The sequence below is a fragment of the Xenopus laevis genome, chromosome 8L, assembly GCF_017654675.1.
Source record: "Xenopus laevis strain J_2021 chromosome 8L, Xenopus_laevis_v10.1, whole genome shotgun sequence".
NCBI lineage: Eukaryota > Metazoa > Chordata > Amphibia > Anura > Pipidae > Xenopus > Xenopus laevis.
Window position 1 is genome coordinate 124,013,401 of NC_054385.1, and position 13,993 is coordinate 124,027,393.

General features: G+C 43.5%; 1 protein-coding gene across 6 annotated transcripts in view; it reads right to left on the minus strand.

The window, feature by feature from the left end:
* Positions 1-440: 440 nt before the first annotated feature.
* mef2d.L (myocyte enhancer factor 2D L homeolog) overlaps positions 441-13,993 on the minus strand; it is a 157,939-nt gene continuing 144,386 nt past the window's right edge. For 5 of the 6 annotated variants that reach the window (XM_041572171.1, XM_041572170.1, XM_018229254.2 and 2 more), the window contains 2 exons: positions 9,119-9,278; positions 441-7,745 (listed from right to left, as the gene is read on the minus strand). In XM_041572171.1, the coding sequence (XP_041428105.1) occupies positions 7,418-7,745; positions 9,119-9,278 (488 nt within the window). In that variant the 3' untranslated portion in view covers positions 441-7,417. 6 annotated transcript variants of the gene reach the window in all.

The window sequence follows — 13,993 nt, forward strand, 5'->3', positions numbered from 1 at the left end:
AAACAGTTGCTGTGAACAAAAAAAAACAGGAGTTGTGTGTTCTGCTCCATAGCAAAAAGGTCATTCTGTTTTTAGTAGTCAAGATGCACAACAAGTCAGCTAGACTACAGTATAACAATTCATGTGTAGAAATTCTGGTCAGAACTTGACCACTTTCAATAAATAAATCAATAAACAAATCCATCGGTACAGGCCTAAATTTTACTAAACTGAAGACCACCTAATCTACGTAACCTCAAGCAAGACATTATTCCTAGGTCAACATGAGTTGCTCTTGGTTGTTTTCATATTTTAAATGCTCTCAACTATCGCCTATAGCAGGTTTTATTCTTTACCACTGGGCACACAAGTGCCGACTCTAAAATTTAGAGCTAAACGTAATGAGACGGGGCAAAGGGGACAGGGGTGGATGAAGAAGAATAAAGAAGCTGTACAGTGGCTGCCATTTTCAGAATCAGTATTATTACAATATACTTTGACAAAAATATAATTTCATTTCATATCAATACAATAAATGAAAGAAAAACAGTTCCCTGTACTTTAACCATTTGTTAGACATATCCAGACTTACTATTTACAATGTCAGGTCTTGCCAAAAACCAAGAGAGAATAATAGAAGGGAAGGGAGAGTTCCATGGAGACAAATCAAAGGAAGGAAGCCACAAGCGAGAGCCCCAAAATAATCCTATGTGGGGGGTGAAGAAGAGGTACGACAATAAAAAGGGCAAGTGCTCCCAGAGTTTCCTCAATTTTAAACAAATTTCAGAGCAAATGATGCCTAGAAGAACTTTCGTGCCAATGTAATTAAGTATATCATTCTGGGAGGCCAAGACAATGAAGGGAAACATTTTCTGCATAAAGTCAATATGGGGAAATAGATGGATCTAAGGATCTATGTGATTAAGGCCTACAGGTAGGTAACATGCAATTTTTGGGACTGAGCCAAATAGATACAGGCAAATTTAACACCCAAGTGTCTAGAAAACTAAAGTGCACGTCACAGAGAACTGGATGGGATCAAAGGGACTTTCTTCTGACTGACCCGTAACCAGTTTGGTAGTTATAGTACATCTTAAAAAACCAAAACGTTCCCTGACCATTGGCTCTTGACGCTCTATTCCCAAGGCCGCGGGAGTTTTCAGCATGTTGCATCTCCCTTTGGCCAAGCAGTAGTTGGTTGCCATGTCTTTGGGATGCAATGCGATATATGTGGAAAGCAATGTATAATGTGTTGCATGTGGCTTATCAGAATGGATTCGCTGATGATTAATGGGAGGTATGGTTTGCTCCTGGTATCCTCCATGATCCGTTATATTGTTGTTGGGGTCACAATGCTGCTGGAGACTTGAACATCAATGAGAACTTAGTGTAATTGTGATGGGATCATATTAAGTATTGAAGACCCTCCCTCAAGAATGAGATTTAGGACACCTATCGAAACCACAAAGGACCACAATATTTCTTATGCTTGTACCAGTATGCATTTGTTCTTGCAAGGTTAATGCTAAATGATGTCTCCCAAAATGAAAGTATTGAGTTAGATTATTGGCCATGAATAGGAGGCCCAGCTTTGGACAGTGTCCAAACCACAGAAAACCATTTAGGGACAATTCTTTTTGAATTAAGCATAAAACTTTGGTGGGAGATACCTGCACAACCCCTGCTGTTTTATCTCATCCCAGTGGACAACATGAAGATGTACAATACAAGGCTGTCTTTGGAAGGATCCACATGCAGCAGCTGTAAGAGTAGGGGGTAAGTAGGGGAAGATATAAACAATAGGGAAATAGGCCAACAGTAACGCAGTTATGCCTAACCTTGACCTGAAGAGCATCATGCATTGGGGGAAAAGTGGTAGGCATATATTCTCTAAAGCAAAATCATGATATTTCACTTTGCCTTTATGATGGTCAATAAATACTGCCTAGATACCCTTGATACTCTTCCAAACTCTACTTTCATGTCTGAATGTTTGCAAATATGGCAGGAGGTGACAGTTAGCAACCATTACACATATGAAGAATTTCTCGTTGGACCTTGGATTCCCTCATACATGATATTATATGTTGCTGCCATTGGTTATCATCAGCTGTCCCTGCTGTATTACCCAGGAGCAATGTTTGTGCCCATAATATCCCAACATTGGTGGGAACAGGCATAAGGCTAACAGCAGATATTGATTTGTAGAGATGAACAGCCTCTTTATTGTAAATATTGCTGAAGGGATTAATTGTGGGTACCAAGTTCAGACCCAATATATTTTTTCTGAACAAACCACCACCCATATTACCTGACATGTAGGATGACATTGGCACAGTTTGGATGACTAGATAACTTTGATATACAGCTCACTTCTAGAGTCTCAGAGAACTGGTTTTTGAGATGCTTGTGCTAAAACCATGAGCGATAGGAGACCTACTAACTATGTTAAACATGGCTGATGATTTGTGAAATCCACAACTGGCAAGGTGATCATTCTCCATGACTCCTCATTTCCATACTCTTTCTCTGAAGGCCCGACCACCACCATAGTTTTATTTGGTAAAAACCCCTTTGTGTAGCCCTTAAGCCCATGTGGCATATTCGGAGAAGTTAATAATCGGTTGCATGGCCACGCTTCTCCAAACACACTCCATGTGCTATGGTTCTAAAAAACATACTTGCCAACGACTCCAGGTCTAGTTGAGTAGTCTTTCTCTGATGCATTTACCATATTTCTTTGTGGGAAGGTGCATTTATTAATGCATCACAACACAACCAATTTCAGTAGTTTGATGGACCATAAGCTCAAAGACACAACTTAGTACCATTTATAATGAAAGAAATAGGGACTGACTGGCATGATTCGGTGACCCAGGTGCTGCATCCCTGAGCTTGTAAATAAGGGTCAAATCCTAACATTCAAATATGTGCTCCAGCAGCCCTCCAACTAGTGTCATGCCCTTATTCATAAGTATTACGAGCAAGTCCATGATGCGAAACGCGTTAAGCATTTATCATGTTCTGATAAAGGTTGCTGTTTTAACTGATACTACTGGTTGATGGTCTGGTGGAGGACCTATTTTCAGTTTGGATGTTAGGAGGTGTATCTGCTTCATGTTTCATTCTACTACAAGTACATACAGTACAGAGTGGAGTGCTACTACCAGTATATACCTATTTGGTATCAGGTGCCTCTAGGTGTATGGCCCAAAAACTGTATCAAAAAGAAAAACACCAATGGCCCTACTGATGCAGTTGAACCAGTGTGGGTCATTAGCTCGTGTACAAAAGGGCAATGTTGTCAAGCCCAAAACATTACTATTACTATTTTCATGAGCTAATAAAGAACCCACACTGGTTCTACTACAAGTACCTTGTGGTTATTGTACCTTTCCACAAGGATATTTGCTTCTCAGTTCATCTGTTCATGCCAAGAACAACGTGGCAGGAGGGGAGTCAACTCAACTGGACCAATATGGAGCTACTGCTAACAATTTAGCCCTAAATTTCAGGCAACATATAACACTTGTCCTTCCGTGTGTGCGACTTTATGAAAATCAGACAGCCCTTGATAGCAATGAGATGAATGGTTGATAACATGTGGCGGGTGCTTATGATGCTCTGAGCAGGTTGGTGCCAGCGGGACATGCAACACTTTTTGACCTCATGCCACCTGAGTGGCTGTCATGGAAGACCCAATGGTCAGGAGACCCTTATTAACATTTCAGAAGGGAAAGCATAGACGGAAACTTTGGTAAGTAACCACACTTTTAAAAAGCAATATATCATTTTTAAACATATCAGTGCATACTTCTTATATGAAAATATACACAATTGTATCTCAGAGTCCAAAAAAGAGGGGGGAAAAAACAGTAAACAAAAAAACAAAAGTAAAAGCGAACCAGCCAAACACAATATATTAGCTATTTTTTTTCCGTTGTTTAAATTTTAAACGCTACACTTTCATTGAGGTTACAATTTTTTGTCTTTTTTTTTTATTTTTTGGTGTTTTTTGTAAATATGACTTCATGCATTTTACACCTTTTTTTTAGCCTTTTGAGAATAAATATGCTCATATTCTTAAATTTTTCTCCACTCTTCTAAAAACTGCAGCATTTAACTTGTAAATTTTTTTTGTTTTTGTTTTTTTTTCCGTCTTGTGTCGTGCAAGTTTCCGCCACACCCCTTTAATAAAATGAAAAGGGAAGAAGAAAAAAAAACCAGAATAAAAACAATAGCTACTCTACTGAACGCAAAACATTTACGAATATAAAAAAAAATATTCACAATGTAACTGTCAACAGCACAAATGAGCACGAGAAATAATATTAAAAATCAGAAACAAATATTTATACAGATAAAAACGGGGGGGCGGGAGGTCAATTTTTTTTTTTTCAAAGATTGTCGTTTTTTTGTTTTCTCCTTGTTTTGAAAATGAATATGAGTATCATTAACATGTGTGTGAGACAAAAAATAAAAGTAAAAACAGTTCTCCAAGAACCGGTCATTGCCAAGGCCCGCGTAATTCTTCAAACGTCCATATTATAAGCCTTAATAAGCCAACAGCTGTGGGAATCTTATTCCCGCTAGCTCGTTTTATCTGGGATCCATTACCTTTTCCTGGTTTTTGCTGCTGGAGTCATGTTTGCCCCATATAGGGCCCAGAAGATCAGAACCTTTCTTAGTGGACACTTTTGGGGTCCCTCTCAATGAACAATTGCAAATTATTATTATAATTAATATTCTGACATTGACTTCCCTTCAATTTAACTCCTACCAACTGTGAAATACGAAGAGATCACCAACACTAGAAGAACTACCTAAAATGTAGGTCTGGAAGCTTCCCATTCCAAATGTAAGTCCATATTGTCCTTAAATGACAGACTCTAACCCCCTTTTGTGTCTTTGGGTATAAGACAGATACAGGGATAGCCTTACAGAGCCTTCTACTCTTGACTCCACCCATTTTCAGTCTATTTAAAATGTCACATGGCATAACTGAACCAATAAAGGCAATAGATTAATATGAGGAATGCCTTACACGTATACTACGGTTTACAGGACCATCCTACTCACCACCATTCTATTTGTATGTGTATGACAATCAGATACTGCATTGGACTTGGCCTCCTAGAAGCCAAACAGGGAACTCCTCCAGGTCAAACAGAGAACTCCTACAGGCCAAACATCAAACTCCTACAGGAGAAACATCAAACTCCTACAGACAAATATGGAACTCTTCTGCCAAACATGGAACTCCTACTGCCAAACAGGGAACTCCTACAGGCCAAACAGGGAACTCCTACAGTCCAAACATTAAACTCCTATGGGCCAAACATCAAACTCCTCAAGTCCAAATAGAGAACTCCTACAGGAGAAACATCAAACTCCTCAAGGCCAAATAGAGAACTCCTACAGGCCAAACAGAGAACTCCTACAGGAGAAACATCAAACTCCTACAGGCCAAACAGGGAACTCCTACAGGCCAAACAGGGAACTCCTACAGGCCAAACAGGGAACTCCTACAGGCCAAACAGGGAACTCCTACGGCCAAACAGGGAACGCCTACAGGCCAAACAGGGAACTCCTACAGGCCAAACAGGGAACTTGATATCCAGGGCCTTTTCTCTCAACAGTTGGATGAAAATGGCGCCAGTTGCAATATTTATTATTGCTATGTATGCAAAGTGGGTCCACCAGAAGATCCATGGGTACCCCAGGCCAGTCCGACCCTGCCATATATAAGGCCCAACCCACTTACCCATCATTCAAGCAAATGTATAACAAAAGTAAAATAAACCTAGATATGAGGAATGTCCCATATAAACATCTTGCTATGATGTATTGTACTATATAAATATAATATATATCAACTGGGCTTTATATGACTGTGTAAGTTACAGAACTTTAATCAGCAGAAAAACACAGGAAAAGACACTTGGAAGGTGGATCCTCTAGTTGGTTTCCCATGTTCTTACCCCGGGTTAATGCACCCCAGATAAAACGGAATTAACCTTTATTATAAACCACTCATACCGAAGGGGAGGATATGCTAAGTCCCTGTTTCTCTTTGGGCATGAATGTGATTTCACTATAAGGAGACTGATTCATGATTTCACTTACCAAAATTAGGGGCAGGGAAATATTTGAGTTCTTTACATTTATTGGAGTCGTGGGGGCGGGGCTATTACTGTGATAGGTTTTAATTGATTGGTTTATTTACATAGATCTTATCTAATACAACCCCTTCACATGTGGGAGAGGACAGTGCCGAAAATACCCGATGCCGTGCAAGGTTCCTTTTCTTTCAGTAAGTGAAATCACATCCTGCACTTTCCTTAAAATAAAAATACCGCATTTAAAAGAATAAATATATATGTATATATTATATATATTTCTTGTTTTTTTTTTCTCTCTTAAAAAAGGCAATGTCTGCATTATACAGAACTCCATGGCTGACAGGGGTGGGGGGGGTGAACATGCAGACTTGATCTGAAGCTGGAAAGATCATGGCATGGATCATTTCTGGGACGGGATAGAATCTGGACGGTGTCACTTTGACTTTATCTCCGCTGTGAGGATGAAGAGGAGGGTAGAAAGTCTCCATCTAGCATAGACCCTGAATATATCTCTCGGTGAAGGGTTCATATAATGCTGCGCTGACCTGTATACGGCTGAATCCATAGTCTGTATGTAACCCAGCATTTTGTAAGTGAGCGTTTCACCGCAGATAAACAGGCAGAAAATTAAGCTAAGCAGATGATATCACAATGTCGGACGACGTCACAAAGTTCATAGACAGAAGTGACCTCTCCAGAGCTGGAAAATAAGCGGATTTCTCCGAAGCGGCATGGATCCATGTACGGTTACAGCCCCTTGCTGTACCGCGCATACAAATTGGGATTTAAACCATTATATGAATTCCGTGAGTGAATGGACCGCTGTGTATAACAATACAGGGCTCTCCAAGTTTCCTTCAGCTGCTGCCCCTTGTGGAATTTCAAGCTGCCCCAGCACAGTGGCAAAGTCGGTGTTTGGAGCAAGAGGTAAGGCAGTGAGAGGGGCGGAGAGGGCAAACTGAAGTCAGTGTGGGGGTATTTTTTTTAGCAGCTGCGGTTGAAGATGACTCCAACAAGGTAGCGGGTATCTTTGGAGTGCTGGAGATGTGCGGTTATACACAGCAGAGTTATACACTGCAGCCATGGAGTGCCGTGACTTCTGCAGACATTGCCAGGGGCACTGGACTAGGAAGAATGCCTACCAAATACTAAAGCTATATCTCAGGCAGTTAATGATAGGTTCCCACCCTACAGCAATATATACCACTGGCGGCTATTCCTTTTCCCTCCCCACCCTCCCTTGTCGCACTCCACCCTTCTGCCCGGCCCTTATGCGGGCTGCGAGCGAAAGAATAAAGTGTCAGAGCAAAGGGCAGTTATGTTACCCATGCGTCAAGTCGCATGCGTTTGACAGATTGGCTCTCGCTCTCCGTGTCGCCCGAGGGTCTTAGAAGACCGAGGGACGAGGTGTAGTCTCCCCGTGGGTCCTCTCGATCGTTCCCCTCAAAAGAGCTGGCGTTGCTGCTTAGGCTGTCGACAGGAGAGCGGCCGGTAACTTCATGCCGGCTCTGGTGGGGGAAGCAGCTCAGTGGGGTGCCTGTACTCCGTTCTCTGTTCGGGGACGCCGGTTCCCTTTTGATGCTGATGTTGGTGGGGTTGGTGTTGACCGTCAGGGTGGCAGTGTGTGGGAGGTGACTGCTGGACCTATAGAGGGGAGGAACAGGAAGAGAGGGAAAGAGAAGGAGGAGAGTTGGAAAGAAGATAAAAGGAGATATAAAGAGAGAAAAAAAATCATTAAAAAAACCCTTTTTGTGGACTTTTTTGCTTTAAGTGCAACTCTCAAGCCCCCTGCATTTCACCTCTGCATTACTGGGAAACCTGCTGAGTACTCCCTTCCATTATCATCCCTCTGTCCCTGCGGGGATGCGAGTAACTTTGACTCTGAGCTAGTTTAATGGCGGCTGTTACCGAGCAACAGTGGCAGGGATGGCTCTGTAATTACGACAGCATGTTACCGGCACAGCTAAATATGTGTTTCGGCAGCTCCTGCTGAAAAGAGTCCTGTACTTAATAGGCCCTTTTCTTGCAGAAGTCAGCCCAGTCCCAGAAAAGCGGCTGTAGCCAGTACAGTCAATTCGATGGCACTTATAACCGCATATAAATTCCCTAGCAACCATTCCAAGCTAATACAATGCCGGCCACAATGTTCTGCAACATAAATATCTGCCTAATTGCAAATGCTTTTTAAATGCGCGTGCTAAGGCACGGGCTGTTCTCTCTGAGAGAGGCATATTCTAAAATCACTATTTAAAGGGATTCTTGTGGTGTAGTTTTTATTTCTAAATTACACTGTTTACACTGCAAATAATTTACGCTACCATATAAAATTTTATTCCTGAACCAGCAAGTGTATTTTTTTTTAGCTGTAAAATTGGTGTGTAGGCACCATTTTAGGTCATTTTGCCTGGTCATGTGCATTCAGAAAGAGCCAGTACTTTAGGGTGGAACTGCTTTCTGGCAGGCTGTTGTTTCTCCTACTCAATGTAACTGAATGTGTCTCAGTGGGACCTGGATTTTACTATTGAATGTTGTTCTTAGATCTACCAGGCAGCTGTTATCTTGTGTTAAGGAGCTGCTATCTGGTTACTTTCCCATTGTTTTTTTTGTTAGGCTGCTGGGGGGAAGGGAGAGGGTGATATCACTCCAACTTGCAGTACAGCAGTAAAGAGTGACGGAAGTTTATCAGAGCACAAGTCACATGACTGGGGGCAGCTGGGAAACTGATAATATGTCTAGTACCATGTCTGATTTCAAAATGAAATATACACAAATCTGTTTGCTATTTTGAGAAATGGATTTCAGTGCAGAATTCTGCAGGAGTAGCACTATTAACTGATGCATTTTTTAAAAAAAACATGTTTTCCAATGACCGTATCCCTTTAGCCTTCTCTTTATTATTTTTGGGGAGAGGGGGTATAGTTAAGCTTAGTGGTGACATAGTAGGAGCTGCCATATCTCACTGCTCTAGCCTGCCTGTAACTCCAGTCTGATTGGCTGAACGAGGCTGAGAAACGTACACTAAGTTACTGAGTGACACCGGGATGAGTTGTTGCTGTTGGTTGTGATGCTGCTGTTGCTGATGATGCTGTTGCCAGGCGGTCACATTGCCGAGAGACAAACTGCCGGGAGAGCTGAATGAAGAGAGCGATGACAGGTCTGCGCTGGTCAGCTGGTAATCTGGGGGAGAGGGAGATAATCGCCTGTTAGACGGACAAAACCCTGGCAATGGAACATCTTAATAAATACAAATATATATATAATACAGGAAAGTCATGACTAACTTGTAAATGATATCCTTATAAATGGTGACTAGTGATGTCATCAGTTATAAACGGTGAGTAGTGATGTCATATATATATATATATACACACACACACACACAAAATGTAACCGCACTCCTAGGATTTGGATGAAAAAACGTGCTTGTCTTTATTTCAACGTTTCGGGTCCAACACTCGGGCCGCCATCAGGAAGTCTTCCTGATGACGGCCCAAGTGTGGGAGTCGAAACGTTGAAATAAAGACAAGCACGTTTTTTCATCCAAATCCTAGGAGTGCGGTTACATTTTGTTGTTTATATCTCTGTATATAACCAGCACCCAGGCATTTCCTTTGTTCGTTGGTGCACCAGCTCTGAACTATATATATATATATATATATATATATATATATATATATATATATATATATATATATATATATATATATATATATATATATATATATATATATATATATATATATATATATATATATATTAAATACAATAATTAGAAATCACAGAGAGCCCCGTTTAGATCATGTTACCACGCCAACCAATCCCACCTTGACCTTACTAAGCAACCCTCTTCTTCTGTTAAAGGGGATTGTTCACCTTTAAATTAACTCTAAGTATGATGTAGAGAGTGATATATTCTCAGACAATTTCCACTTGCTTTTCATTTTTTATTACTTGCAGGTTCTAAAGTTATTTAGCGTTTCATTCAGCAGCCCTTCAGTTTTCAGTTTCAGTTCATTAGCAGCATCTTGTTGCTTGGGTCCAAATGACCCTAGCAACCATGCATTGATTTGAATAAGAGACTGGAATATGAAAAGGATTAGGAATAACAAGTTGCAATAACAATACATTGGTAGCCTGGTAGCATTTGTTTTTTTTAGAGGGTGTCAGTGAACCCAAAGCTGGAAAAAAAACAGGCAATAAAGTCAAATAATAAAAAATGAAGACCAATTGAAAAGCTGCTTAGAATTAGCCATTCTATAACAATACTAAAAGTTAACGTAGAGGTGAACCACCCTTTGAATGCCAAGTTATTAGATGGTAAGAGCGCCTACCTGAAAAGTTACAGTCAGACGCTATCCAAAGCAGTTGATGCTTTTCCAGCAGGGGGCAGCAACACCCCACTGTTCCACACTGTAGCTGCACCCAGTTATACAAGGTTGGCTGCACCCAGTTATACCAGGTTGGCTGCACCCAGTTATACAAGGTTGGCTGCAGCTAGATTTTCCTAGAGTTTATGGTGGGTCTGCAACATCCTGAACTAATTCTATACTGGGTGCCCAGTGGCCTTACAGAGGGTGCACAGTACATAAGGTTGTTGTAACCCTGTTACAGACACGCCTTGTGTATTATTAGGCTGCACGGCTGTAAAGCAACGCCACAGCTACAAGGTGACATTAAAGGAGCAGCGCTCAGTAAAAGCAGATTTGCCATTTTTATGTGGTTATTGAGTTACCCCCAGAGGAAGGCCTTGAAGACACAGGGAGAACATACAGATTCCTCTCAGAGGGTGTCCAGGCCAGAATCAAACTCAGAAGCAGCAGAATAAATATTTAAAAGCAGAGAGAAGTTATGTTTGTTGAGGCTCATTATCCCCTTTAATGTGTCTGTCCCCACAATGCCGCCCTGCGTGACTGGAAAATCTCTGCTTTCCTCACTCCCTATTCTTTCTGGGTGTACTCAGTTTCGCTTGCACGTGAGCATCTCGTTGCTCAAAAGAAGTCTAACCAGTCCAGGTCTCACAAGCCCAGGGAGTGTCTCGCTTTGCCTCGGTTACTGGATCTGCTCCCTAAACCACCCTTCCCATTAGAGCTGCTGTGCAGGATAGCGCCACATGTTTGTTTCATGGAACCACCACGCTGCCATCTGCAAAACTCACTGTATGTCATAAATACAGGGAACAGGCTGAGCTTAATTACAGGTTTAGGAATAATGATAATGTAACCCAGTTAGGCAGAGACACCCTGCACACAACTCTACTGCACCAATATTGCTCTGTACCAGCCTGAAGCACTCTAGTGTTTGTACCTCTGCACCTATTTGTACCTATCTAGTGCTCCTGTGACTCTGCACCCTATCTAGTGCTCCTGTGCCTCTGCACCCAATCTAGTGCTCCTGTGCCTCTGCACCCTATCTAGTGGTCCTACGCCTCTGCACCCTATCTAGTGCTCCTGCGCCTCTGCACCCTATCTAGTGCTCCTGTGCCTCTGCACCCAATCTATTGCTCCTGTGCCTCTGCACCCTATCTAGTGCTCCTGTGACTCTGCCCCTATCTAGTGTTCCTGTGCCTCTGCACCCTATCTACTGCTCCTGTGACTCTGCCCCTATCTAGTGTTCCTGTGCCTCTGCACCCCATATAGTGCTCCTGTGACTCTGCACCCTATCTAGTGCTCCTACGCCTCTGCACCCTATCTAGTGCTCCTACGCCTCTGCATTCTATCTAGTGCTCCTACGACTCTGCCCCTATCTAGTGTTCCTGTGCCTCTGCACCCTATCTAGTGCTCCTGTGCCTCTGCACCCTATCTAGTGCTCCTGTGCCTCTGCACCCTATCTAGTGCTCCTGTGACTCTGCCCCTATCTAGTGTTCCTGTGCCTCTGCACCCCATATAGTGCTCCTGTGCCTCTGCACCCTATCTAGTGCTCCTGTGACTCTGCCCCTATCTAGTGTTCCTGTGCCTCTGCACCCTATCTACTGCTCCTGTGACTCTGCCCCTATCTAGTGTTCCTGTGCCTCTGCACCCCATATAGTGCTCCTGTGACTATGCACCCTATCTAGTGCTCCTACGCCTCTGCACCCTATCTAGTGCTCCTACGCCTCTGCATTCTATCTAGTGCTCCTACGACTCTGCCCCTATCTAGTGTTCCTGTGCCTCTGCACCCTATCTAGTGCTCCTGTGCCTCTGCACCCTATCTAGTGCTCCTGTGCCTCTGCACCCTATCTAGTGCTCCTGTGACTCTGCCCCTATCTAGTGTTCCTGTGCCTCTGCACCCCATATAGTGCTCCTGTGCCTCTGCACCCTATCTAGTGCTCCTACGCCTCTGCATTCTATCTAGTGCTCCTGTGACTCTGCCCCTATCTAGTGTTCCTGTGCCTCTGCACCCTATCTAGTGCTCCTGTGCCTCTGCACCCTATCTAGTGCTTCTGTGACTCTGCACCCTATCTAGTGCTCCTGCGCCTCTGCACCCTATCTAGTGCTCCTGTGACTCTGCCCCTATCTAGTGTTCCTGTGACTCTGCACCCTATCTAGTGCTCCTGTGACTCTGCCCCTATCTAGTGTTCCTGTGCCTCTGCACCCTATCTAGTGCTCCTGTGCCTCTGCACGCTATCTAGTGCTCCTGTGACTCTGCACCCTATCTAGTGCTCCTACGCCTCTGCACCCTATCTAGTGCTCCTGTGACTCTGCCCCTATCTAGTGTTCCTGTGACTCTGCACCCTATCTAGTGCTCCTGTGACTCTGCCCCTATCTAGTGTTCCTGTGCCTCTGCACCCTATCTAGTGCTCCTGTGCCTCTGCACGCTATCTAGTGCTCCTGTGACTCTGCACCCTATCTAGTGCTCCTACGCCTCTGCATTCTATCTAGTGCTCCTGTGACTCTGCCCCTATCTAGTGTTCCTGTGCCTCTGCACCCTATCTAGTGCTCCTGTGCCTCTGCACCCTATCTAGTGCTCCTGTGACTCTGCACCCTATCTAGTGCTCCTGTGACTCTGCACCCTATCTAGTGCTCCTGCGCCTCTGCACCCTATCTAGTGTTCCTGTGACTCTGCCCCTATCTAGTGTTCCTGTGACTCTGCACCCTATCTAGTGCTCCTGTGACTCTGCCCCTATCTAGTGTTCCTGTGCCTCTGCACCCTATCTAGTGCTCCTGTGCCTCTGCACGCTATCTAGTGCTCCTGTGACTCTGCAGCCTATCTAGTGCTCCTGCGTCTCTGCACCCTATCTAGTGCTCCTGTGACTCTGCCCCCTATCTAGTGCTCCTGTGACTCTGCCCCCTATCTAGTGCTCCTGTGACTCTGCCCCTATCTAGTGCTCCTGTGGCTCTGCACCCTATCTAGTGCTCCTGTGCCTCTGCACCCTATCTAGTGCTCCTGTGCCTCTGCACCCTATCTAGTGCTCCTGTGCCTCTGCACCCTATCTAGTGCTCCTGTGACTCTGCCCCTATCTAGTGTTCCTGTGCCTCTGCACCCTATCTAGTGCTCCTGTGACTCTGCCCCTATCTAGTGCTCCTGTGCCTCTGCACCCTATACATATGCATTAGTGTATTTGCGTCTACTGCGCTTGTGCTCAAGTGCCCTGCTACAATTGTGCACCTACATATTTCAGAATATACTAGGGTGACCATGTGCATGCCTGTAAAAATACATCATACATATAACCTGCAGAGAGGTTATAATATTATAGCATATAGTATATAGTAATATGAGCAAACTTCACAAAAGCCCAGTAACCCCAAAGAAGTGAAAGATCTGATCAGTCTACTGCAAGTAGAGCAATGACAGCAAAGGATCTGGTTGCTATGGGTCACTGGGTAGCAACCGACCAGCAGTTCCTTCTGACTAGCCTAGTGCAGTTGGAAAGATCCATAGTAATACATAACCCAGAGAAGAAAGATATCCCC